The sequence below is a fragment of the Nomascus leucogenys genome, chromosome 9, assembly GCF_006542625.1.
Source record: "Nomascus leucogenys isolate Asia chromosome 9, Asia_NLE_v1, whole genome shotgun sequence".
Taxonomy (NCBI): Eukaryota; Metazoa; Chordata; class Mammalia; order Primates; family Hylobatidae; genus Nomascus; species Nomascus leucogenys.
This window is the reverse complement of record NC_044389.1, coordinates 3,381,827-3,408,841: the sequence shown is the minus strand read 5'-3', so window position 1 is coordinate 3,408,841 and position 27,015 is coordinate 3,381,827. Positions and strand designations below refer to the sequence as shown.

Genomic DNA, 27,015 nt, shown 5'->3' with positions numbered 1-27,015 from the left:
AGGACCTGGTGACATTTGGCAAGATACATTATGGGGCTGATGACTGTGGGAAGGGGCAGGTAAGGTGGGGAAAAGACCAGGTGACAGGGCAGAGATAAAGTTACCACCCCAGGAGCTGGGAGGAAATTGTGTTATTGACACAGCTGGATGTCTGGACTAGAAACTGAGTTTTGGAATTTCATATGTTGGGTAGAACTAAAAATAAATAGAGAAATATAGTGCCTACTACCTTAAGTGCTCCATATGGCCTCATGGATGAAGATAAGTTCTATCCAACAAAAACCTTACCAAGGCTAGAAATCCTGTCCTGACCTTAAAACATAAACGTAGGGCGGTTTTTGTTTACTTTTTAAAATTATCACTTGAGTTCAATCAGGGCTCACTTTCAACCTCTGTTATTTCTCTTAAGATCATTATGAGAAAGTGACTGAAAAAATAAATCAAAATTTTTAAAGTAAATAATAGGTACTATAATTTCACAGCTTTGCACACAGTTTGTACCCAATAAACGTTTCTTGGGGGTGATGGTAGCTTGTTTCAATTATCTTCTACCTATCACCTTCCCTTTCCCCATTACTCAGGAATTCCTTGGGGAGAAGTACCACACATCATCCACGCCCTCCACACGGCATCAAGTTCAGAGCTGAGCATACAGCAGATGATCAATAAATATGTCTTGATTGCCTATTAGATACAGCATAGAGCACTGGCTGAAAGGCAGACCCAGGCTGTGAATCTATTTCTTTGACTGCACAGTGTAACTAAAAACCTCTATCTCTGTACAAGGGTATTGTGAGGATTGTAAGCAATAGCACACAAAAAAAGCACTGTGCAAACTGCAAAGAACACAAAACCTCACGCTTGCCATTATTATTAATACAGCTTGGAATTTTAGCACTGGCAGGGAATGGATGGAGATGGAGATAGAAGGGCACTGACATGTATTGGGCATAAATCCTGGTCAAAGACTAAGCCGCACACCTGGCATGTGTTATTGTTTTCAATCCTCACAATAACCCTGTGAAGAAATGGGCTCCAAGCTATTGGACACTTTCCCAAGGTCACACAGCTTCAAGTGGCCCAACTGGTGCTAAAACAGATGTTTGACTTCTAAGCCCACTGCCATCCCTGGGCACCTGGAAGCCTGTCTCAGCACACCCATCTGCTTTAGATCTGAAGAAGCAGAGGCCCGGAGAGCTGCCTCATGGGAACGATGTGCCAGAAATGAAGATCCAATCCTGGTTACCTTTCCTTGTTCCTGAAAGTGACTTGGCTTCTATACCAGAACTTTAAAGAATTGGAGTAACTGCTATGAATCAATTGCGAACTTAAGTAAAGTGAATAGGTCCACCAGCCAGTAATCTACCCAGGAAAAGAATGCAAGAACTCCAACGGGAAAGACCCCTGGGTGGATCTCCCAGGATTGTGCACCGAAATAAAGAATTGTGACCAGTTGAAAACAACTGATGGGGACTTTAGACACGGAGGTCTCAGGACTCAGGTGAGACACTAAGGGACCTGCTTGACAAGTTCACACTCCAGTTTGGTTTGGAGGAGAGCTTGACTTCCAACCAGGCTCTGGAGCACAGTCCAAGATGCCACTTGCTTCACTTTTTTACCACCTTTCCCCTGAGCTGTTGAAAGGCATCTGAGTCACTGGGAAGACAGCCAGGGCTTGGTGGGCTGCCCTGGGCTCAGGGAACATTGTTAGGGAGGAGACAACCAATTCTGTGGGTGTCAGGAGGCTTAGGAGGGAGCAGTGGGGGGTAGAGAGGCTATGGGACAGCTGATAATCTGGTGGCACTAAACATAAAGGACACACGCTGGCTCAGCCCCTGATTCACCAGTGAGTCACTGTCTGTGAGCAGAAAGTATGGCCCTGAGTTGTATTTCAGAAAAGGGCAGTGGGGTAAACATTCAGAAGCTCTCTGTGTTCTCTTTTGTCACCAGAGGCAAAAAGTACAACCAACAATAGCAATTAAATAGAGGCCAAACTTTTATATTAATTAAAAGCCATGTTATGAATCTCTTGTACAATTTTTCTTTAAAAAATTTTTTTTGAGACAGGGTCTTGCTCTGTCACCCAGGGTGGAGTACAGTGGCGCGACCACGGCTCACTGCAGCCTCAACCTCCCGGGCTCAAGGGATGCTCCCACCTCAACCTCCCAAGTAGCTGGGACCACAGTCACATGCCACCTTGCTCAGCTAATTTGTAAATTTTTATACAGATGGGGTCTTGCTATGTTGCCTAGGCTGGTCTTGAACTCCTGAGCTCAAGCAATCCTCCCACCTTGGCTTCCCCAAGTGCTGGAGTTACAGGTGTAAGCCACCACGCCCAGCCACTTGGCCAATTTTTAAATCACTGAGAGCTATAGCTGGTCCCACGGCAAAGATGACATGGGGTCAGGCTGGCAGGTCTGGGTTTGTACTGCAGTTCTGCGTATACTCACTGTGCAGTCCTGGAGAGGTTACACTACCTTTCTGGAATTCAACTTCCTCATTCTCACTCATCTTGAGAAAATTGGAGGCACCACAGATAAATGAATGCTACTACCTAGCACACACTAGTCAATGTTCAATACGGGACAACAGCTAATGAATTATTAGCAGTAGTGTTAGGAACAATATTTCCCTGCTATCTATTTCTATATGCTGCAGTTGCTGTATTACTAGGCATTAACGTGTTAGACATAAGCCACACACCTGTCCGAGAAGGGTGACAATTTTGTGAAGAATGCCATTGAAGGACAGAAGAAACCCTGGGGGTCTGTTAGTCCTTGCTGTCAAGAATAGGACAATAAATTCAGGGAATTTTGACACTAACATTCACAAGACAGTAAGAAGCAGAACAAATGCACATGCTAAACTAGACCCCCTTCTAGCAAAAGGAGAGGTCATTGAGGACCAGAATAGTTCGAGGCATCATAAGGATCTGGGTATTTCAGCTGTGTTTCCAATTACCACGTCACCCACCATTTACTCAAGTATCACAGCCGAACTTCCTCTGACTCCCATCTCTCCCCAGTGCTCCCCAAAGTACACTTTTCCCCAACCTTTCCAACCTGTCCATGGCTTCTTCCCTTTAAAGCCCCTTGATGCGTGCAGCTGCCTCGTCTGGTTCAAGACCTCTATGTCTCTATGAACTGCTGAGTCTGATTAAAGTCCGGAGTTTCTGATGTGAGATAAGTGGGGGCAAATTTTTTTTTTTTTTTTTTTTTTTAATGGCTGTCTCAGAGCATCCAGCAGACCATTACAAAGGCTTTCTTGTCACCATTAAGACCAAGCCCTGGATCCATGGATGAGTTTTAAGGATATATAACTTCTTGAAATGGAAGGCTTAGGCCGGGCATAGTGGCTCATGCCTGTAATCCCAGCACTTTCGGAGGCCGAGGCAGGCGGATCACCTGAAGTCAGGACTTTAAGATCAGCCTGGCCAACATGGTGAAACCCTGTCTCTACTAAAAATACAAAAAAATTAGCTGGGCGTGGTGGCACACACCTATAGTCCCAGCTACTCAGGAGGCTGAGGCAGGAGAATCGCTTGAATCCAAGGCGAAGGTTGCAGTGAGCCGAGATCGTGCCACTGCACTCCAGCCTGGGTGACAGAGCAAGACCCTGTCTTAAAAAATAAAAATAAAAAAGAAATGGAAGGCTAGCATTCTTAGTATTCTGCACATGAATATTTATTTTTCTGGAGTAGGGTCCATACCTCTCATTAAATTCCCATGAGGGAGCATATTCACCAGAAAACTAAAAATCAGTGGCTCTGACCAAGGTTCAGCTAATTATAGCCTGAAAGCCAAACCTGGCCCATTGCCTGTTCTTATAAATAATGCTTTAATAGAATACAGCTACCTTTACTTGTTTACCTATCATCTATGGCTGCTTTCACATGAAAATAGTAGAGCTGAGTTGTTGCACCAGAGACCATATGGCCCAAGAAGGCTAAAATATGCACTATCTTGCTTTTTCCAGAAAAAGGCTGCTGATCTTAAATTTAGACAAAATCTTTTTAGTACCATCCACTACACGAGCAGTTGCTGGCTAATAATTCACCACCAAAATTCAAAGGTGAGCAAATGGTTTTAGAATAAAAGTTTCCTGGCTCTAATACATTTGCAAACTTATAGACATCTACTATAGATTGGCCCTTATCCTGTCCTCTTTGGAAACCTATTGGGCAGAGGAGTGGCCAAAGGAGAGGCTAGTTAGAATTCTTCCAAGGCTACCTGCTACGGGCATCTTGGGTCAAGCCTCCTTTGCGAACTGCTAGAGAAGAGGTAGTCAGGCAAGAGAATTGTCATCACTCTAAATAATTCAGAGTTTTGATGCTGGCTACAAACCAAACATGAGAAATTATATAATTAGCAGCAGCACATTTAAAAGACTATATAAAATATGCTAATGCTCTCACCACGTGAAAGCAAAGCTGCAGAAATGATGCATATATTAACTAGCCTAGGATCAGTCCAAATACAGAGAAATCTCTTAAGAGCATTTTAAAAATAATGATATCAATCAGTTTGATAGAATGCCTTTCCTGGGCTACAAAATAGGTTAACAAAAAGTCTTATTCCATTTTAATGTGTTTTAAGTTACTCATGTCCACTTTCAGTGCATTTTTTGATAGACAGCATATTATGTTAATTTTATTATCTTTGAGTCAAGAACTACCTTTTGTGTGTTTGGTTGTTGTTTTTATTTTTATTCTTATTTTGGATAGATCTCACCATTCTGATCCATTTGCTGGCTGATCAGTTTACATATATGGACTCTAATTATACATGCACATACTCTTCATTCACTCTGCAGAGAGCAAAGCAAGGAGACACCACAGAAAATATGACTACACATCCAAGATATGCAGCGTAATTCTGTTAGTGTCTCCCATGCTTGAAATCTCAAGACCTATATGCTTTACCTGAACCTGCAGTTTGTAGTTTGTATACAAAACTAGGTGGACAGAGCTAGGGGTGAGAGTTCACATATTAACAGTCTCTTGGCCAGAAGGGAAGAAATATTCACAAATGTACAAACGTAATCTTTTTTTTTTTTTTTTTTTTTTTGAGACAGAGTCTCACTTTGTTGCCCAGGCTGGAGTGCAGTGGCATGATCTTGGCTCACTGCAACCTCTGCCGCCCAGGTTCAAGCGATTGTCCTGCCTCAGCCTCCTGGGTAACTGGGACTACAGGCATGTGCCACCTTGCCAGGCTAATTTTTGCATGTTTAGTAGAGATGGGGTTTCGCCATGTTGGCCAGGCTGGTCTCAAACTCCTGATTTCAAGTGATCCGCCCTCTTAGGCCTCCCAAAGTGCTGGGATTACAGGCGTAAGCCACTGTGCCCAGCTGCAAATGTAGTCTCATTGTCAGCGAACCTCTCAGGAGTCTTATTCCACTCAACAGTGTGCCACATGCTGGAATTTCTGAGACTTCCGCTTTGGATTGTCAAGCAGTCCTTGTACCATTTTCCAATCTGAGTTTGCTAAGCGTTGCTGCTGACTGTGGATGGCCTCTTCCTGGGAGTTTCACCACAAGCTAGCATCCCCCACATTCACTAGCATATTGTTCAGATAAATGTTTGTTAAATAGTTCACAATAAAGATCTCAAATTTGCTCCACTTTAATCAAGAGATGACAGTTTCTTAGAACCAAAAAATAATACCACCAAGTAAAAATATTTGTCCATTATATTACAGCCTTGCAACACGGTTTTCACCTACATCATCTCATTTGATCCTCATGACAATCTTTTGTGATTGGTACTACTTTCGTCTCTCTTTTACTGTGGGACCTTAACTCAGAGAGGTTAAGTAATTTGTCCAGGGTCACACAGGTGAGAAGGGCAGGAGTTGGTGGGACCCATGACCACCATCTCCAGAGCTGGTGCTCTTCCAAGGGCACATTTTAGTCTGATGCTGGTGTACTGACTGAATGGTGCAACTTCACATAATGGAATGAGCCCTGGACTGAAAGTCAGCAGCTTTTGGAAGTCAGACGCTTCAGGCCTCAGCTGTGACACTAACCTGCTAGTTGACTTTGGGCCCTCATGTAATCCCTCTGGGCTTTGGCTTCCTCATATTGTGAAATGAAAGAACTGAACTAGAAATTCCTTAAGGTTCTTTCAACTCCAACAATTAGGAATTTTATGGAGCAAAAGTAATCCAGTTTCCAAATTATCTATCTGAAGGAAATAATACATTGTGTGAAATATAAAGTCTACTCTATAAGCAAATGAAAGAGATTTTGCATTATACATATTTTTAGATGAATCATGCCATAAGTCCACCCTTCTCAATGGCTAAGAGCTAATTAACTAAAAGCTGGCTGTGTACACAGTTGTCAAAACATTTCTATGACCTTTATGTGGAAATCAGACTCTTGAGAAGGGAGTGTCAAAGAGTGATCGGCCTCCCTGTCCTGAGCTGGGAGCTAGTCATTTTGCCTTTCTCTGTTTGCAAAGATCCAAAGTCTCTGATAAGTTCATTGTTTTTGTTACACTGTTTGATTTCTCCTTATTATAAGTGTTCAGCATTATTCTCATTACAGAATTAGCGTGGATATCCTCCCCCAGATCTTGACAGCTTCCATGCTGTATAATAAAACATGTGTCTGGTTTTCTTCCCAGGTTCCTGGCAGGGAGCTTCTAAACCCTTGGAAGTTCCCAAGTGATAACACTATGTCGGGTCCTTTGGATGACACCAAGTTTATGCTGATGAGATGACTCAGGATGGGGGCCAATCACACCAGAAAGGTCAATCATGTGATTAGAGGGTTAGGGCTTTGACTCATGTGATATCAGCTTGACCTCTGGAGACTCAGTTCCAGTCACAGGGCCTATGATGTAATCACCCATGCCTACATAACCAAAGCCTGGTAAAGACTCTGGACACCAGCAGCTGAGTGAGCCTCCTGCTTGATGAACATGTCAGTGTGCTGAGAGTGTGATGCGTCCTGATCCCACAGGGAGAGGACTTGCAAGCTCCACTTATGGGACTCTCCCAGACCTTACCCCCGTCTGTCTCTTCAACTAGCTAGCCCTAGTCGGTAGGCTTTGTAATGAAACTGTAATCATAAAGATAGTGCTTTCCTGGGTTCTGTAAGTTGTTCTAGCAAACTGTTGAATTCGAGGGAGCTGTGGGAATCCCTGAATTTGTAGCCAGTTGGCCAGAAGTGTGGGTAGTCTGGGGACTCCAAAATCTATGGCTGGTCCTGAAGCGTGGGCAGCTTATTGGGGATGGTGCCCTTTACCTGTGAAGTCTGGGCTGATTCCTGGTACTTGGTATTGGAACTGCCCTCAGCACTGCAGCCTGCCTGCCACTACCGAGCTGTGCATAAGGACAGGTCAGGCACCCTCCCACCTCAGGCCCTCTGCACTAACTGCTGCCTCTGCCCGGGGACCATTTTCATGCTGCTGATGAAGATATACCTGTGACTGGGCAATTTACAAAATAAAGAGGTTTAATTGGACTTATAGTTCCACATCACTGGGGAAGCCTCACAATCATGGCAGAAGGCAAGGAGGAGCAAGTAATGTCTTACATGGAAGGCAGCAGGCAAAGAGAGAGTGAAGAAGACACAAAAGCAGAAACCCCTGGTAAAACCATCAGATCTTATGAGACATATTCACTACCATGAGAGCAGTATCAGGGAAACTGCACCCATGATTCAATTATCTCCCACTGGGTCCCTCCCACAACATGTGGGAATTATGGGAGTGCAATTCAAGATGAGATTTGGGTGGGGACACAGAACCAAACCATATCAGTATGTCTGTCTGTGTGTGTGTTTGTGTATCCTATTGGTTCTGTTTCTGTTGAGAATCCTGATTAATACAGCGACCTTGGACAGTTTCTCAACTTCTCCTAACATGGCTTTCATTATTGTAAAGCAACACTGCAGATGTTTCCTGATAATTAAACGTGATTATTATTCATAAGCTAGATGCATTTTTTAAAAAAATCCCAGAACACACAGCAGAATGAACAACAATGGTATAATAAAGAGCAAAGAGCTGGAAAAAGAATGAGAAATCAGTAACCGATTGAAACTGAGTAGATGGAGAAAGGCTTTACAAGGATGGTGATGTTTGACTTGAACCTCAAAGGACAAGATGGAGTTTGGTAGGTGAGGAAGGAGAAGAGGAAAAAGAGCATTCCACATGAATGAGACAATATGAGTAAAAGCAGATATTTCGAAAATAAATAGCTTTTGGGAGACCAACAAATAATACTGTGGTTGGAGGGCAGAGGAGGAATAAAGGGTGAGAACAGCTAGAAAGATATAACCCAGTCAGACTACAACTGCCCTAGAATAGCACGCCAAGGAGTCCGTAGGCAGTGGAGGGCTAGGTAAGTTAATTCAGGAGGATCAATCGGGTTCAAACATGGTGTGGAAAGATGAAAAACTGCAACTAGGATGGAAAGTTCAAGCATCTTCATGAGTCTAAGTGGGAGATGATGAGGAACTAACCTAAGATAATGGCAGTAGCATTGGAAAGGAGGGGGACAGATGGGCTATGGGGAGTAAAAGTGAGGGGTGAGTTAAAGACGACTCCATGTTTTGTAACCTTGGTGTTGAGAATGCTGATGCCATGAGCTCATCCAGGAAACACTGAACAAGAAAAGAAGCTGACCAGGTAGATGATGAGTTCAGTTGTGAGATGTGTTGAATTTCAGGTGGCTGTGGAATAGTCATAGGGAAGTTCATAACAGAAAGTTGGAAATATGGTTCTGGAGCTCCTGAGAGGAGTCAGGTTAGAGATGTGTATCTCAAAGGAGGTATATTTAAAGATTAAGGATGTATTGTCAAACAACAACAAACTTGGATTTGCCCTCTGCCTTTAATACTAGCTGTGTGGCCTTGAACAAATTATTTATTATCTCCAAGCCTTAATTTCCTTAATTGTAAATTTGGGAAAATTATATGTACTTCAAAGGCTTTGCTTATTGCATACCATCTGGTTGCCATTTGTCACCATCACTGTCTACCAGAACCATCATTGCTGAAGCCATTAAAGTAGATGAACTTGGCTAGGAATACAGAGTAATTAAGTTTAAAAAAATGAATGAATCTTAGGGAACAATTATTAAGGGATATATGACAGAAAAGCAAACCTGAAAGGAGCTTAAGAGTATTCAAAGGGGGACAGGCAAAAGACCAAGACAGCAAGACACTATGAAGGGTCAAGGGGCAAGAATTTCAAGGAGGGAATCATCAAAAATGTCAAATGCCACTAAGAAGTCAAGAAGGATAAAGAAGAAAAGAAAAATATAGAACGTTGAATATAGTGCTTTGAAGACTATCCTTGCTTAGTGGAACTACTACATATGTTAGGCATAGAAGCCAGTTGCAAATGTAATAGGATTGAAAATGAAAATTTCACCCAGACTCCAAGGAGATGTGTATCAGATACCAAAGTGAATTGTGAGACAGATCCTATTCCAGAAATTTCAAAGCAGATATAAACAGTTCTAGACCTTAGTCTTCTTACCCACTTTGAGGATATAAAAGGCTTAAGTTACTAGAGAGAAAGCAGATCTATGAGAAGGATTCTTTGAGAGCCTTGCTGTGAATTCCATTATTCCAAAAGAGGGGCGATGCTCCCCTTCACCTCAATAGGGGTTTCACTGGAAGATCGTAAGTGCTTGATCAGTGTCCTCTGTGGACAGAGGGAAATAACAGACTGGTATTTATGTGTTTACCTTTCACCCGAGAGCCTCTGGCAGAAAACTGAAGGAGGCCTGGTTGTACCGGATGGCCTGTTGTTGGAGGTAAAGGTTGCATGAATGTTCTGATGGATTTGAGGGCACAAGTTGGCGTGGAACTAATTTAAATTCTTCCCAAGAGGAGCATCTGAGGCCAATAGGGAGGGCTTTGGAAAACAGGGACTGAGAGAGACTCAGCCAAAGCTGGAAGAAACTGAATCAACCACATCAATAAAGAAGAGCAGAATGTTCCCAGTGAGAGTCCCTGAAGAACCCATTAAAACACCCAAAAGAAAAGTTGGCTTTTTTTTTTTTTTTTTTTTTTTTTTGAGACAGAGTCTCGCTCTGTTGCCCAGGTTGCCCAGGCTGGAATGCAGTGGTGCGATCTCCACTCACTGCAAGACCGGCCTCCCAGGTTCACGCCATTCTCCTGCCTCAGCCTCCCAAGTAGCTGGGACTACAGGTGCCCACCACCACGCCCGGCTATTTTTTTTTTTTTTTTTTGTATTTTTAGTAGAGACGGGGTTTCATCATGTTAACCAGAATGGTCTCGATCTCCTGACCTGGTGATCTGCCCACCTCGGCCTCCCAAAGTGCTGGGATTACAGGCGTGAGCCACAGCGCCCGGTCCCAAAAAGTTAGCTTTAAATCACAGTTCTTGGCTGAGAGAGTTTGAAGCCACCCTACAATAGAATAGTCAAGTAAGGACTTTCCACCTGTCCTTTCTCATCACTCTGCCCCACCCACCTCATCCCCATTCCAATCCTGGAGGGATCAAAACAGCGGGGAGGAGGGAGTGAGCAGGAGAGAAGTCATCAACCCTCCCCTTGTCCTGCAGAGTAGGGGACTCACCACATGCTACACTGGGCTCTAGCTAGGTGTGGAAATGGAACTCCAATTTTGAATGACTATCATGTAGGACTAGATATGAAGGTGGCAATTTTTATCTAGAAGAGTCCACAGACATTTTTACTATCTTAAGAGGGACCAGAAAAATCTTGGGATTGCTGAGGTGCCATCCAGTGCCAAGAAGGGAACTTCCACCCTTACATAAACCTCAACGGATGGGGGAAGGCAGTTTTTTAAAAAACTGATAAAACCCCATAATTCTTGTGTGTTCCATGTACCAGTTACCCAATGGTATAACAAGTGATCAGGTTGAAGAAGTGGAGGCCTCAAGGACAGTCATTATTTATTATTATTTTTTAGCAATTTGGCAGAGAAAGAAAGGCAATGTGGTTTGGTGAGATGACGGAGATGAGTGGAGGCTCTTTTAGGATAGGAAGAACCTGGGCCTGGCTGTGGGCTGAAAGAAAAGAGACTATAGATAGGGTAAAACAACAAATCCACAAAACAGTAGGAGCAGAATACTGACAAGGCAAGGTGACAAAGAGAAAGAGAAGACAAAGACAAGGGACTATCATTGCCTTTTAGAAAAGAAAGGAGACTTCATTTTTTGGAAAGTTGAGGAAAGCAGGAGAGAAGATGAGGAAAGATACACGTCATTTTGGTCTAGAAGGAAAAGAAATAACAGAGTTTACAGTGAGTGACTTTGACCATAGGGAAGGGGTAGGAGGGAAGCTCCCCTTAGAATGAAGGCAGTGGGTGGTATTTGTTACTCTGGAGACCAGAACTAGGAGGACTACGTGCAAGCTGGGGAGACATTAATTTGGGCTCAATAACTTGTCAAAAATGAGCACCAGGCGGGGTGCGGTGGCTCACGCCTGTAATCCCAGCACTTTGGGAGGCCGAAGTGGGCGGATCACGAGGTCAGGAAATGGGGATCATCCTGGCTAACACAGTGAAATCCCGTCTCTACTAAAAATTCAAAAAATTAGCCGGGCATGATGGCACATGCCTGTAGTCCCAGCTACTCGGGAGGCTGAGGCAGGAGAATCGCTTGAACCCAGGAGGCAGAGGTTTCAGTGAGCCAAGATCACGCCACTGCACTCCAGCCTTGGTGACAGAGTGAGACTCTGTCTCAAAAACAAAAAGCACTAGTGGACAGTGGAATTGGCCATTTTCTACATTTGCACCCCATCATCAACAAAGGGTTCCAGTTGGGGATGGAGGAGCAACTGTTGGATGCTGTGGAGAGGGTTTCTGCATCACAGGGGAGGGGAAGCTGATGACCTCCAAGACCTTTAGTGTCCAGGATTCACACACAATGCTATGTTTTGTAGGGTTTTCCACATCAAAAATTCATGTCACTGTTACTGAATACAATAAAAAGGAAGGCCTGTGAGGACCGGAAGAGCAAATGTAAAGAAAAGATTGCAGATGTTATACAATGCCTTGATTTTCTAACTAGAAAATTATCTATTTGTGGCGAAGGAACTAGCTTGCGCTTAAGTTAGAGTCGGTCTCCAAGGTACAGTACTCTATATGTATCCATAGTTTGGCTGCTGATTAAATTGGAACAATCACTATGTTCTGGGACATTCCATATTTATGCACGAGCTAAAAGGTAGCTATGATTGGGAAAGTCTCCAGAAACCCCTGTGGCCTTTCCACTGTTTGGTGGCAAATGGGAACTTGCTCACGAGAGCAAAGCACGTTAGCCAATGTGCCCTGTATTCGGAACACAAAACAGACAAAAGCTCCCAAACCCTCTATTTCAGACATCAGGCTGAATTCTACAAATCAATGCAATCGGGAATGATCATACCAGATTTTATATCCTTTTCTCATAAGACGATGAAGAGCCACAAAAATTTAGAATTATTCAACAAGATAGCTATATTAGTTTTTCAGTTGTTTGGCTTTTGTTTGCCTGTTTTTTGAGACAGAGTCTAGCTCTTTTGCCCAGGCAGGAGGGCAGGGGCGCAATCTCAGCTCACTGCAGCCTCGACCTCTGGGGCTCAAGCGATCCTCCCACCTCAGCCTGCCAAGTAGCTGGGACTACAGGTGCGCTCCACCATGCCCAGCTAATTTTTTATAGAGATGGGGTTTCACCATGTTGCCCAGGTTGCTCTTGAACTCCTGAGCTCAAGTGATCCACCTGCCTCAGCTCCCAAACTGTTGGGATCACAGGCATGAGCCACCATGCCCGGCCCTATACTGTTTCTTTAAAATAGAAACTGTATATTCCTAGAATTAACATCTATTAAAACGATAAAATATGCCAGCACCAACACATACCATCCATCTCAAAGAAATCTGCCCACAGATGCAATGTAAACTGGCCTTATAATCCAATTAAAATTTAGATTTACAAAGAGTTGTCTGTCTATTGTAAATCACTAGTCATTTTACCACAGTATGTTTCCTAAGAGATAAAAGCCACTGAATAATATGCAATATTTAATATTCTGGGTCAAAGTTCAGCACCTAAGATCCCCTGACATCTTTATACATAAACAATATTAAAAGTCAGTATGGACAGCCTGGCCAACATGGCAATATCCCATCTCTACTAAAAATATAAAAACTAGCCAGGCGTGGTGGCATGTGGCTGTAGTCCCAGCTACTCGGGAGGATGAGGCAGGAGAATTGCTTGAACCTGGAAGGTGGAGGTTGCAGTGAGCCGAGATCACGCACTGCACTCCAGCCTGGGTGACACAGCAAGAGTCCGTCTCAAAAAAAAAAAAAATAAGTCAGTATGAAGGGTCACATCTGATTGAAGTGTTACTGTCTGCAGGTACTTGAGCTCAGCACACTGCCTAGTGCATAGTAAGTTAGCTTATTGAATAAATGACTGCATGAGTGAAAGAATGGACGGATTTTGTTAGCAGTAGCTCAAAAACTAGTTTGTGAGGAGGTGTGGTCTTTGTCCTGATTGTGAGCATCTTCCAGTGTTTCCATTAACCTTCTGGTTTCCTAGCATCACCAGCCTCAGGACAAAGCAGCAGGGCCATCAGGTCTCTTTAACCCAAATCAACATGGGCACAGAGAGAGGGAAGCATTTACCAAGGGCTGGGACTCCTGAACACTGTCATTTTAGAAGGCTGATGGGTTCTTCTACATGTGGTTTAGTTTAATTTTCTAGAGATTCCCTCCAGAGAAGAGTGGATATCTTCAAAGGAGCCTTAATTTCCTCGCACCTCCACCACAGCAACAGAAGTTAAGAGTGGAAGAAAGCAGTAATAATCGCTTTCTGGTTCCAAAGAGCACCAAAAGCAGATCTTGATGTCATCTGCCTCCAATTAAGCCCCACAAATGAAGCTACATGGCTGAGTCCAGCTGCAATCCACTAGGAGGTATATTTTAGCTGAGGTGTCATTCCCCAGCATCGTTCACTGGGTAATAAGGAACACAGTTTCGAATGTGCTTTGACATTTATTGTCTCATTTGAGGTCCATCACAACTCAGGAAAAAAATGTGTTTCAGGGAATAGGAAGCAGGCTTGGAGATGTAGAGACCACACAGAAAGTAGGACATAGAGCCTGGATGAGACTGTGTCTTCTCAGCACAATCCCACTATTCCAATACTGTTCCTACTATTCTATTAGGTTGGTGCAAAAATAATCACCTTTTTTTGCCAGTACTTTTAATGGCAGAAGCCGTGATTACTTTTGCACCAACCTAACAGGTTCTAGCCCTATTTTCTTATCACCCAGAATTAGGGAAAGTGATCAGAACCCCATGGTGAATGGTGCCTGATACAGCTTCTGTCTTATTTGGGACATGAGTCCCAGGAAAATGGTTAGGATAGAATATTTCTAGAAATATTTACCAAGCAGATCTTGGGTACCCAACACCATGGTGATCCATAAGAGAGGCTGAGGAAACGTCCATTCTAGAATCACATACCCAGGAAGAACAACATTGGACTACAGGCGCGTCTGTCTGGTGCAGGGAGAAGCAGAACTTGTATTTCCTGGAGATCAGGCACTACCCATGCACACACGTGCACGGGCACACACACACGCGCACGGACATAAACACACGCACACACACATGCACACACACGCTGTGTCTCAAAAGTCTTCCTGCAGTTTTGAGCTTTAATGACTTCAGAATTATAAACACTACAAACATAAAAAATCTGAAAGCTTATTTACATTTCTTCTACAGTTACTTCGTTTTATGAATATTAAATAATACATTTTTTAATTTTAATGTTTTGTTTCAGTTCACATTTACCATCTTCAATCAGAGGGCAAAAACATTTTACAGTATAGAATATGATACCCCTACAATTCACACACAAATGACCCATATCACATAACATCTCATACTAAGCCTACAGTCATGTAAAAGTAAATTTCACACGTGCTGCTGTGAAAACGACATTGTAAGTAAGCTTGCAAGGCTGGCTTTTTTCTTTCTTTCTTTCACACCCTAGAGCTCTTCTTCTTTTTGTTTATATGAATTAAATTTTATCTTGTTAGATACAATCCACCCTGTTAGAACCTTTTCGGATCCTCATTCTACCTTTGACCACATCAGCTCTCCTTCCTGAAGGTTCGAATCCATACAGCTTTAATGTTCTCTAAAGGACACTTTTTTTGTTTTGTTTTTTTTGAGACGGAGTCTTGCTCTGTTGCCTAGGCTGGAGTGCAGTGGTGTGATCTCGGCTCACTGCAACCTCTGCCTCCCGGGTTCAAGTGATTCTCCTGCCTCAGCCTCCGGAGTAGCTGGGACTACAGGTGCGTGCCACCACACCCAGCTAATTTTTTTTGTATTTTTAGTAGAGATGGGTTTCACCGTGTTAGCCAGGATGGTCTTGATCTCCTGACTTTGTGATTCTCCTGACCTCGTGATCCACCTGCCTTGGCCTCCCAAAGTGCTGGGATTGCAGGCATGAGCCACTGCGCCCGGCCTCAAAAGGACACTTCTAAACATGCTAAACCATATCAAGTCCAAAGCAGAACCTTGTGGTGTGAAACCTGTTCACTCTTAGCAAACAAACACAATCCCTTCCTTCAGAGGCCTGATGGGACAATCCTAACAAGAGATCTCCTCCGGCACATTTGACATCAGCCTATAAATCAGTACCTTTTGGACAGAGAAGATAAATCAATTAAAAATACAACCACCTATACCATTTACTATATATTTTCATTTTAGTCCAAGGGATTTCAAGAGGGGCTCTGTCAAACGCACTATTGAAATTCTCACACTGTCTGACAGCATTCCTCTGATTCTTGAGGTGAGAAACCCTAACTGTGAAGGGTCAGATGAAGGGCAGCCACAGCTCTGTTGCTGATGTATTCTACTAACAAATATAATGCTATAACGGTAAATATCTAAGGACAGATCCAAACAAATAAATAAACATTAGTTTACTTGTAATCCAAGTTCAAATAAAATTTGAACAGCTCCCACCAATGTCTTTTTTAGGTTGAACTTTGTCCCCCAAAAAGATATGTTCCAGTCGGAATCCTGGTACCTTTGAATGAATCTTATTTGGAAATAGAGTCTTTGTAGATATTACCAAGCTGAGGTCATAATGAATGTAAGTGGGTCCTAATCCAATAACTGGTGTCCTTATGAGAAGAGGGAAATTCTACTGACATGCAGGGGAGAAGGTTACATGAAGATGGAGGTGGAGATTGGAGTGATGATGCTGCCACAAGCCAAGGATTGCTGGCAGCCATCAGAAACTTGGAAGAGATGAGGAAACATTCTTCCCTAGAGCCTTCAGAGGGAGCACAGCCCTGCCAGTACCTTAATTTTGGACTTCTTGCCTTCAGAACTGTGAGCCAACACATTTCTGTTGTTTTAAGTCACCCAGTTTGTGGTACTTTGTTATAGCAGCCCTAGGAAATTAATTCAGCATCTAAGCAAAACAATAGACATTGAAGGTAATGCCTATTAACATCAGAATCAAGAGCACTTAGGAACTAGTTGATAAAAAAAAAAAAAAAAAACAGAAAAATCTAAGAAAAGCTGAAAGAGAGGATGACAGGTATCTGGACTCCCGAGCAGGCAGCAGGCTTGGCCAAGGTGAGGCTCCGGATGGCAGTGGAATGAATGGGTGAAGGAACTAGCCAAGCAGAGTGGGGGTACTGGCTTTGAGGCCGGCAGGTTGGACAAGAATTGATATCCAGTGTCAGGCTCATTCCCGAGGAGTTCACTGTCCCTCCCAAGCGTGGGGTGATCCTTTCTCAACAAAACCCTATCACTTAAATGGCAACGGATCACAAATTCGTCTATTTGTCATCAACACAGAAGCAAAACCATGTTGAGCTTCCTGTCTCAATATGACATTTTCCCTGCCTCTGTTTCATCATTCTAAATTAGACAGCAAGGGAAGGATCTGCTGGCCTCTCTGCTTGTCTCTATCTATAGTGCTCTAGCCACCATATCCAAGGTGCTAAGATTCTACTGATTGATGACGATATCGCTAAAATGGTTACATTCTGAACCAGAACAAGGAAAGTATTATTTTCCGAATGTGCAAACTTAGGGGAGGAAGGAGTCTCCCTGGCAGTTTCCTATATTAATCTGGCTCCAGTGCGGCCCCATGAAATGCTCATCTACAATGGCAAATCTCCTCCCAGGATGGACCTTGAGAGACATCCTTAGGAGATTTCCTAGCAGTAATCAGAGGGATGTATTATTGCTAAATCCTGAACTCACTGGGAGCCAGGTTAATTTGGAAAGTTAAAAGTGCCACCTTGAGGCAAAAGGCCACTTCTTGGCGCCTTAAATGAAGCACAGCCCTGCGCAGGGCAAGAGTCGTAATTCTGAAGATGTCTGTACCCACCGCTGACACCCCTTTAAGGAAGCTACTATGGAAAAGGCCAAATGAAGCATCGATGTGCAAATACCATTTAGGAAGTACAGATAAGCTGGGCTAAATCATGCTCGGAGCACTTAAAAAAAGATTCAAATGTTAATACATTAGCACTAGAACATGCTGTACAAGCAACAGGAAAATTGCAGTTGTCAATGTGTGAATTTAGTCTCGGGGTAAGTTCATCCAAGGAAGTAAAATCTCAATTTAGATCGTTTTTCTATTTGAGCCCCTTTCCTTCCATATCCATGTGTTTCTTTTGGAATGGGGGAGGACATCGTTACTCAGCAAATGTATTTCACACCAAGAAAGGGTTAGGGTATTATTCATCCAGGGAAGGGATGTGAAGTTCTCAGCTAAGTAGTTTGAAGTGGTCCTTCACAAGGTCAAACCACAAAAGATGGAGAAGGTGTCCTGGGGTGTGTGTGTGTGTGTTTGCATGTGAGTCCTTGTGTGCATATCTCTGTATATAATCTGTGTGCATTCTTATTTATTTATTTATTTATTTAATTTATTTATTTGAGACAGAGTTTCGCTCTTGTTACCCAGGCTGGAGTGCAATGGTGTGATCTCGGTTCACCGCAACCTCCACCTCCCAGGCTCAAGCCATTCTCCTACCTAAGCCTCCTGAGTAGCTGGGATTACAGGCATGCGCCACCATGCCTGGCTAATTTTGTATTTTTAGTAGAGATGGGGTTTCTCCATGTTGGTCAGGCTGGTCTCGAACTCCCAACCTCAGGTGATCTGCTGGCCTCGGCCTCCCAGAGTCCTGGGTTTACAGGCATGAGCCACCACGCCCAGCCTGTGGGCACTGAGAAATAATTCTAAGGGGGAAATAGCAAGAGGAAAGGGGCAGTGCACCTACTCTATTATGGAATTTCTGGCATTTTCCTGCTGTACTTCTCAGAAAGTCTACCTGCTGGTCATAGCAGGTGCATGGGAGTAGCTGCGGCATCCTGGGACGAGAGCGCATTGGCTGTTGCGGACGCGAAGCCCAGCTGTGTGAGCTCACCCAGCCCGGCCGCGGGGAGAAGGGGCCCCAAGTCCATCTAGGGCCTAGATAGAGACCCCAGAGTTTGGAAGCTGTGGCCAACTCTGCTTGCTGGTTTGAAAAAGAGATGTATTCCAGGTCGAGTTTGACAGGCTGTTTTCTATATCAAAGCAACAAACAGATTTTCATTTCAGAACGCATCTGGTCTCCCAAACCATTCTATCACAAGCAGCTATTTTCTTTAAATGGAAAGTCAGGGCAGCTTATTTTTCTCAAAACCGTGCTGTCAACTCTTCTGTCTGACTCTTGACTTTCACCTGTTCTACACAATGGCAAAGCTGCTCTTAAAATGGTGGTGTGGGGGAGACCTTCCCTGAGGACATTATACTTGTGATATATTTACAGAAATCTGTGCCTCAAAGGGCACGTAGATCAGAAATAAAGATGGAATGTATTTGAGTCAACTTATTTAGAGAAAAAGGGACGCCAAACCACTCGTCTAGTTATGGTCCTTGAACCAAAATAAATCTCTTCAGATGACACATCTATTTACCTTCTTATTGGGCATTTGAAGTTTTCATGAGAAAGGGGCGATTTTAAAAATTCTTATCCCTCCCTATACACCCTAAGTCATTTTTTGGGGGGACACGGTCTTGCTCTATCGCCCAGGCCAGGTACAGTGGCACAATCAGGGCTCACTACACCCTTGACTTCCCTGGGCTTAGATGATCCGTCCACCTCAGCCTCTCGAACAGCTAGGACTGCAAGCGTGCACCACCATGCCCAGCTGATTTTTGTAGAGACAGGGTTTCGCCATGTTGCCCAGGCTAGTCTCAAACTCCTAAGTTCAAATGGTCTGCCCACCTTGGCCTCCCAAAGTGCTGGGGTTACAGGTGTGAGCCACCATGCCCATCCTCTAAGTTATTTTTAAATGAAAGAATTGTAGTTCCTAAGTGCATACAACTGATAATATGTATATATGCGTATAATATAGATGCTATGCATTAACACACATCTGTAGTGTTGGAGTGAGACCACTACATCACATCACTTTTCCCATTATTGTTAGTGCTCAAGTGTTGCTCAGCCATTATTTCAAAAGCTCATTGATTTGTTTTTCTGCATTCATCTAAGCAAAAAATTCATTATCATTTCAAAAAGCATTTCCAACTACGCAGAATTTGAGTTGTCAGTAAATATGCAATACTCCCCTAATTAAACTAGAGTAATATTATCAAGGAAGGGCTACAGTAATCTTTGTTTGGTACAATAATCTTACCTGTGATCGTGCTAAGATTCTCAGATGATTAATAGTATCAAAAATATCATTCTTAAAGTCACAACATTTCATATGCATTTCCTAAGACATGTATTTCCCTCTTTATAACCATCCCCTCTTTGTCAATTACAGAATAGCACATTTAGTTTGTTAATGGAAGGAAGCTAACTTCTCTTTTCTGATATCTCACAGATGCTAATGACACATGAATTCTACAGTATTTAAAGGAAAAAGGGAAAGCAAACCACTTGCCTGGTTAAGAATTAAAGGAAGCCACCTGAAAGCTGAGGCTAGAAACATCCTAAATAATTTTATGATGACAAATCCCTCAGCTAAAAATTGTGAAAAAAAATAATTAAAAACGTAGAATTCCACACCATCATTTTCTACATAACATCAATTTAATTACTAAGCAGTTATAAATTAGACATTAGTTACTTATTCTTCTAAATGATTTAACTTTTCCAATTCTCATTTCATCTGTTTTCCATATTTAAAAAAAAATCAAAGAAATTCAAGATATGGAAAAGACACGCTGGGTGAGGATCTGAAACTGATTTGGTAGCTTTGGAGTTGACATAATCTTGGCCTGGTGCAGCTCATTTTCGAAAGCTGCCTCAAATTTCCCCTGGTTTTGAACTTTTTTTTTTTCCTTACCACTTTCATCTAGCAAGAAATCATCCTGGTAACGGAACTTCTCCGGTCCACATGCAATAAAAATGTCATCATCACCAAAAAAGTCCTGAAGGCACATCACCTACAAGAGAAAAGCATGGCACTCAGCGAGGGTGGTAGAACAGCAATTACAGCAATGCAATCCCACGAGCAGACATCTGCATAAAGCCCCGTCCCACCTAATGGAAACTAATGGAAACAGGGCAGCTTCCACAGAGGAATTTCAAAAGAGGGGTTCGAGCATCTGTTACTAGTAAGAAACATGTTCCATTTCAGTTCTGCAGGAAAACAGGATAAGGAAAATAGAACCAGTAACTGTCACATTTATTACTTGATATATCAACAGGCTCTGAGGTAAGAGCCCTTTGTTTCCATAATAGAGTGGGTGCAGCGCCCCTTTCCTCTTCAGAATGTAATACTCTTTGATAGCAACACAAGTCAGCATATGGTTTTAACAACAAATATGTTTAGTAATTGATGCCGTCATATACACATGATAATCACTGAAGAAAAATATTTCTCTCATGATATGAACATCACTTCCTTTAAACCCATTCTACCTCTAGTTGAAAGAAAAATGAAACTCTTTTAAAAATAATAATAAGTAAATTAAGCTATTGCTTAGGCTTAGAGAGATTCCGGTAAGTGTATGCCTACCACCCAAGCTCTGCCAGACTCTAAAACTCCCAGGCCGCCCAACTTCTTCTTGTCATGCAAAAGGCAAGTTTTAAGGCAACCTTTTGATATTTACTCGACTTACTCTCCAATGAGAACTTTAAGAAACCTAAATGTCATTTTTGCAAGTAAATGTGATCAAAATGAATAATTTTCAAGCATCTTGCTCTCTGTCTTTGGATAGACTGTAATATTTTGTTGAGATTATGTGTAATACCAACACTAGGAACACTGCTGATTTCTAACTATTTTCAATTCCTTTTGGCCACTTGGACGAATCATAAGACGGCCAGTTGCAGGCACCCATTCAGAGCTGTATGAAATAGATGTTGTAATAGCATTTTCCCCTGGATATTTGAGGACCAGAGACAAGCCTCTCCGGAGTGCTCGATTGTTTGGCCCTGTGTTTATAATGCGCTCCTCTCTGACTTGTCTGCAGTTTCCTCTGTGGGCACCTCTGGAGTTCTGCTTTTTTGTCAGTCCCTGGGAATGCTACTCTGACACATCACATGTGCTGTAAGACATAGAATAGTAAGTTGAGAGAATGCAGCATTATTTAGAGTCCCCAAATGCAACAATGTGTGGGCTTTAGACTGTCTTTCCAAATAATGTCTCATTTCTAAATAATCACTTGGCTGAAGTTTTTAAAATGGAATTTCTATAACAGTTGGATAATCAACATTAAGCACGAATGAGGTATTATCCATGGTTGTCAGTGTTTAGTCTGCCCATGAAAGCTTAAAAACACAGGGGATTTAAGAGGGACGCTGTAATCACTGAGGAAGATAAACTGAAGGGCTTCAAGAGTGATGTCAGAAGCTCTGATATTCTACTTGGTTTAAAAGCAGACCGTTTGAATTCAGAACCCACTCTCCATTTCACTCCTATCTCTCTGACTCCAACCCAATCCTGTTCATCTTTACCTTCATGACACCACAGCTTCTTCTAGCATCATCTCAATCAACCCCCTATGGCCATTTTTATTTTACATTTCATTTACAGAAAGTATTTACTGAATGCCTACCATGTTCCAATCAGCATCTGGCAGAAATGAAGAAGTCATGATCTCCACCCAAATGTGAACAATTAACCCAAAAGAGCAGTATCTCCTAAAGTGTGGGTGATTAATACGTTTTGTGCAAAAGAGAGTTCTAAAGCCAAACAGATTTGGAAAATATTTGTTTCCAAATTCTCAAAACACTTAATGTTCTAATGTACACCATGATGTCAAAGAAGAAATAGAAAAATCCAATATTTCCCAAACTTATTTGATTCCAGAACTTTTTTCTCACACAACATCATGCAGACAGATACTGTTCCTCAGAGTTCCCTTTGGAAGTGGGCTGACAGCCTTAGGTGAAAAGATCTCTGGGAGCACAGGAAAGACAGAACAGTTACCCACTCTGCTCCTAGGCGGCCATGCTTCTGCAGCTGAGAAATATTTCACTGCCAACTAATTTACTCACTCAAACATTTGTGATGGGCCTACTCTACATCAAACATTCTGATGATGTATCTCCAATAGATGAAAAATATTGTTTTTTAAAGGAAACCCATTCCCACTCCCACCATTTGCATTTGAGAACATCTGATTGCTAACCACATCCTACTCATCAGTGTGTGCATGTTTCACGCCACTTCTATGTGGACAAATAACCATCATCAAAACTACAACAGGTTTTAAGCGGGTTGCTAGCCAATGCTCTTCCATCAGTTTACTGATGACCATTCTCCAAGTCTGAGACTTAAAGAACAAACAATGACCCATCTTGGGCAGTTTTTTTTTTTTTTTTTGGCAAGCGGGAAATGAAACGTGATGAAATTTTGATGTTCTTTCCAACACTGAGACTCCAAGAATATAAAAGGAATGCAATGATTGTTAGAGAAAAGTAACTGTCATCAGCCAGCACATAAAGGCAGGGGCAAGTCACCTCAGTGCCAAGCAACATGCATTCATTTACCTATCACTTTTCAGTGACTGAAATGAGAGAATTTGTTGCACTAACAGAAACTCCTGTTTCTGTTTGACATCATGTAACCACTTTCCTGCTCACAACTTCCCATTGGAAAAGGTAGGTATGGCCAGCAGATCAAATTCAACTTTATAAAACAGCTCCTTGTTAGAAGTCTTCTTAAAAAGTTGATGGCAAAGGAGACTTAAACACAAGGTTATAACAAAGATGAATTTAGGATAATCCGTGCACTTCAATGCACTTCAATTATCCATGCACTTATGCACTATCACTGATACAGAGGTAGCTGTAATGTATTCCAACTAACAAGAAAGAATAACAGAGGGTGATTTATAACCCTCTTCTCTAGACAAATTTACACTGAGAATTTTCCTTGAGGCATTACTGTACATTCTGATATTAAGGAATTATAAAAAGGTGGAGGATTTGAAAACCAGTGTTTCGCACAATAATCTGATTTTATTTATCTATGCAGTGTTACTCCTTTTGAAGGCTGGTGTCCTAAAGATTCAGTGTAGTTACCAGTTTTTTTAAAAATTCATTTTATGGATGAAAAACATGCTTCTTGTTACAAAGGGATAGTGACAATTAGCCTCTCTGCCAGGAATTCGTTGCTCAGTAGGTGTCAGATGTCGGAAGCATTCATCATGATTAGATACAGGGCAGATGTAAAGGCAGAAGTATCAAGTTTGAGAAAAGAGAGATGTCCAACCTTTGGAGAAGCACCTTTCCAAGCTTTTCTGTTCCACCTCCACGCTCCTGTACCTCCTGTACCTCCCAGGAGAGTCGATGTTGTCAGAGCCTGCTCTTCTCTGTGGTTTCACCACGGTCGGAGATCCTGCCCCTGCAATAACTTTCAAACCCAGGCCTTTCTCCCACCCTCCTCTCCTTTACTGCCAGCACCATGTCAGTCCAGGGCTCATCCTCCTGCCTGTGGACCCTGGCATTTTACTCTAATGGATTTTCTCAGCCCCACCTCCTTTCTGTCTAATCCATTCTGTTTAATTCTGTCAGTCTACTCTCCCTTCGCAAATTTTCAATATCTCTCTCCATGGCTCAGAAAGCCATCCATGGCCCACTATCCTCAAGTTAAAGTTCATCTTTCTGAGCTTGGCATTCCAGATGCCTCAAAATCTGACCCCAACCTACCTTTCAAGCTTCCAGTTTTTTTGGTTGTGACATGGTGCCTGATACTTAAATAAGCATTTGTTGGATGGATGGATGATGGATGGATTAATGGATGGACGATGGATGGATTAATGGATGGATGGATGGATGGATGGATAGACGGATGGATGGAAGAACTATGTCCTAACCTGAAAGATGTTTCAATTTATCTGCTTTACCTGTTTTTCCTCGAAAAAGGGCTTGTTCTTTCCTACCTATGTGTTTGTTTGTTTGTTTTTCTATCTAGTATCCTTTCTTACTCTTTGCCTGTTCAAATCCCTCCTATGGCCCATAGCTCAGTTGCAGATTCAAGCCCTACCTTCTCTATCCACTCTAATCCAAAGTGACTCATCCCTGGTCTGAACCTCTATCCATTGATCAATACGTGTTTACTGAGTGCCCATTATTTGCCAGTCACTGGGCTAGATCTTGAGAATATGGCTGCCCTTATCCATCACCTCTTCTTTTCTAGTATATGTTTACAGACTTATGATCCAAATAATTCCTGTTGCAAATCAGTAATTCAGCAGAGAGTGACTTACATTACCTTCTAGTGGTTTTGTCAAAGGCTGGAGACAGGTGATATCACTCCAGCCCTTGCTCTGCCATCATCACTGACTTGCGCAAATCAGGAAACCTCCATCAGCTATCTTGAAATGAGTCCTGTTTCTGTAGATCCTAACTTCAGTCAGAGCAAAGGCAGTGTCTCCCGTTAGGTGCCATTTCTTTTGGCACCATGGAGATGTCTGCTTAGGCTGTTCCCTAAGAGCACAGCACTATCAACAGAGCCCAGCTTCTGAGTTAACCCAGCTCTTCCACTTGGATGTTAATCTCTTTGTGTCTCAGTTTATTATATCAGTTATTTCAGGATGAGTTAAGACGATGAATCCAAAGAGAATAAGTCCTCAATAAAGTTTAGCTATTTTTATTAGCCCAAATATATTTGTACTTCTAAATAAGTATAAATCGAGTGCATATGTAATATAAATGAAGAAAATGTTTAAAAAAGCAAACACACAGTATGTACCTCCTAAGTTTTATACCAACATGCTTCTTTTCTACGTTGATTTGAAGAAAATGTGGCAAATGCGTGCCTCTTCTTGCTTTGGGAATAAGGATTCTATCAGTATCATTATTTTGATGAAAGGCACACTTTGAATTAGCATCAGAGAATGGGTGGAAAGCTGGTAGAAGTTGCTAACACAAAGGTGGGAAAGGGTTTATACCACTGATTTCCATTAGCCTTCCACAGAATGATGCTGCGAAAAGTCATTTGTAAGCATATTCACCTGATATAACAAATGTGCCAGGGACCACTGTCTTAACTCAGGGCCTCTTGAGATCTGTCACTAACTTCTAGTTTCGTGACAACCAGAGATTTTTATTCCTTTGAGAAAACTGCTCTCTGTTGAAATATCCTCCACAGCAAAAGATAATGTATGTGTAATATATGCAATTTATAAGCCAGGTAATCTGTTTATAGTACATGACACTTAATATTCTGTTGACTAATTTTCAGTTTTTACTTAGTGCTTTGGTTATTATATGGAAATCTAACTCCAACGTTGAATTTTTTTTAACTCCAAAGAAAAACAGTCAATTTATTGCATGAGGGTTTATGTGATGGTGCTTAGCATTACACCATACCCACAGTACCTCAAAAAACATGGGTGATTATAATTGCCAGATATGCTGGGAAAAGTCCTTGAACGAGGGTCAGGATACCTGGGTTCTGAGCCCGTATTGCCTATAACTGTTGCATGAACTTGGATGAGTGACTTAAGCTCTCTTGCTTATCAGTTACTGTATTGGTTGTAATATGCTTTACCACAGTAATTATATGGTAAAGATAAAATAAATATGAAAATACTCTTTTTGGTGTGATGTACCAACAGGAATAGTTCTGTATACATTACTACATTTCATCTTCAATATACATGATAACACTGAATCCTTTCAACTCTGAAGGACACAAACTCTATTTGACAATAATTTATTGGTATCAGTATCCCCATTTTACAGATGAAAAAAACCAGCCAGATTAAACAGAATATCAGTAGGAATTTGAAGGCAGGTCACAGAACTCGAATGCAGGCTGTTAACTACCAAGCTGTAGGAAAATGAGTCTATCATGCACCCTCACATTTGCATATTATAAATTTCAGCTGATAAAATCATTATGATCAATAGTTACCACATATATTGTACATTAATAGTATATAATAAAAACGGTGTCTAATAAACCCTCGTTTTTAAAAGAAGGAAGTTTGAATTATTCCTTTGGCTCAAGGAAGACATATTCCTTTTTCTGACTCTCTTTATGTGAAATCTGAATTCATATCTTTTCCATTAACTTGTCATTATGCACAGTCGTCCCAAGAGACTAAGCTGCTTACGAGGAAACAAAATGCTACAGACAAATATGGACTTCCTCTCCTCTGAGCTTCCGGCCTGTGTTGCTCTGCAACGGCAGAGATTCAAACAAAGGCAATAAAAGCATCTGCTATTTACACATTTCCAAAGCAGGACCGTGGAATCCATTCCCCTTCATTGGAATAAGATCTCCATGGTGACGCTGACTTCAGGGAGCTGGGCCAGTTTCTCAGCAGGGCCTAGGCAATGATATTTTCTTTACAAGAGCTCCCTCTTCAAACCAAACAGGGGATATCTCTGCAGCCCTGGATGCATTTGAAGCCACAGAAGTCATTGTGTCTTTATCAGGTGTTTTCCATTGTAACAGAGACACCAAAATATTTTGCTGTCACCCATTTAAATAATATATTTTAAGCAAGAGAATAAACCATCACAGAAGTAAAAACGAGTAAATTCATTCCATCTATTGGAATTATCGAGTATGGCACATTCTT

The 27,015-nt window shown here is 42.1% G+C and overlaps 1 protein-coding gene across 6 annotated transcripts in view; it reads right to left on the bottom strand.

The window, feature by feature from the left end:
• Window positions 1-27,015, bottom strand: part of DCLK1 (doublecortin like kinase 1) — a 347,267-nt gene that overhangs the window by 152,846 nt on the left and 167,406 nt on the right. For all 6 annotated transcript variants that reach the window (XM_030818533.1, XM_030818531.1, XM_030818532.1 and 3 more), the window contains exon 4: window positions 20,316-20,415. In XM_030818533.1, the coding sequence (XP_030674393.1) occupies window positions 20,316-20,415 (100 nt within the window). The remainder of the gene's footprint in view (window positions 1-20,315; window positions 20,416-27,015) is intronic.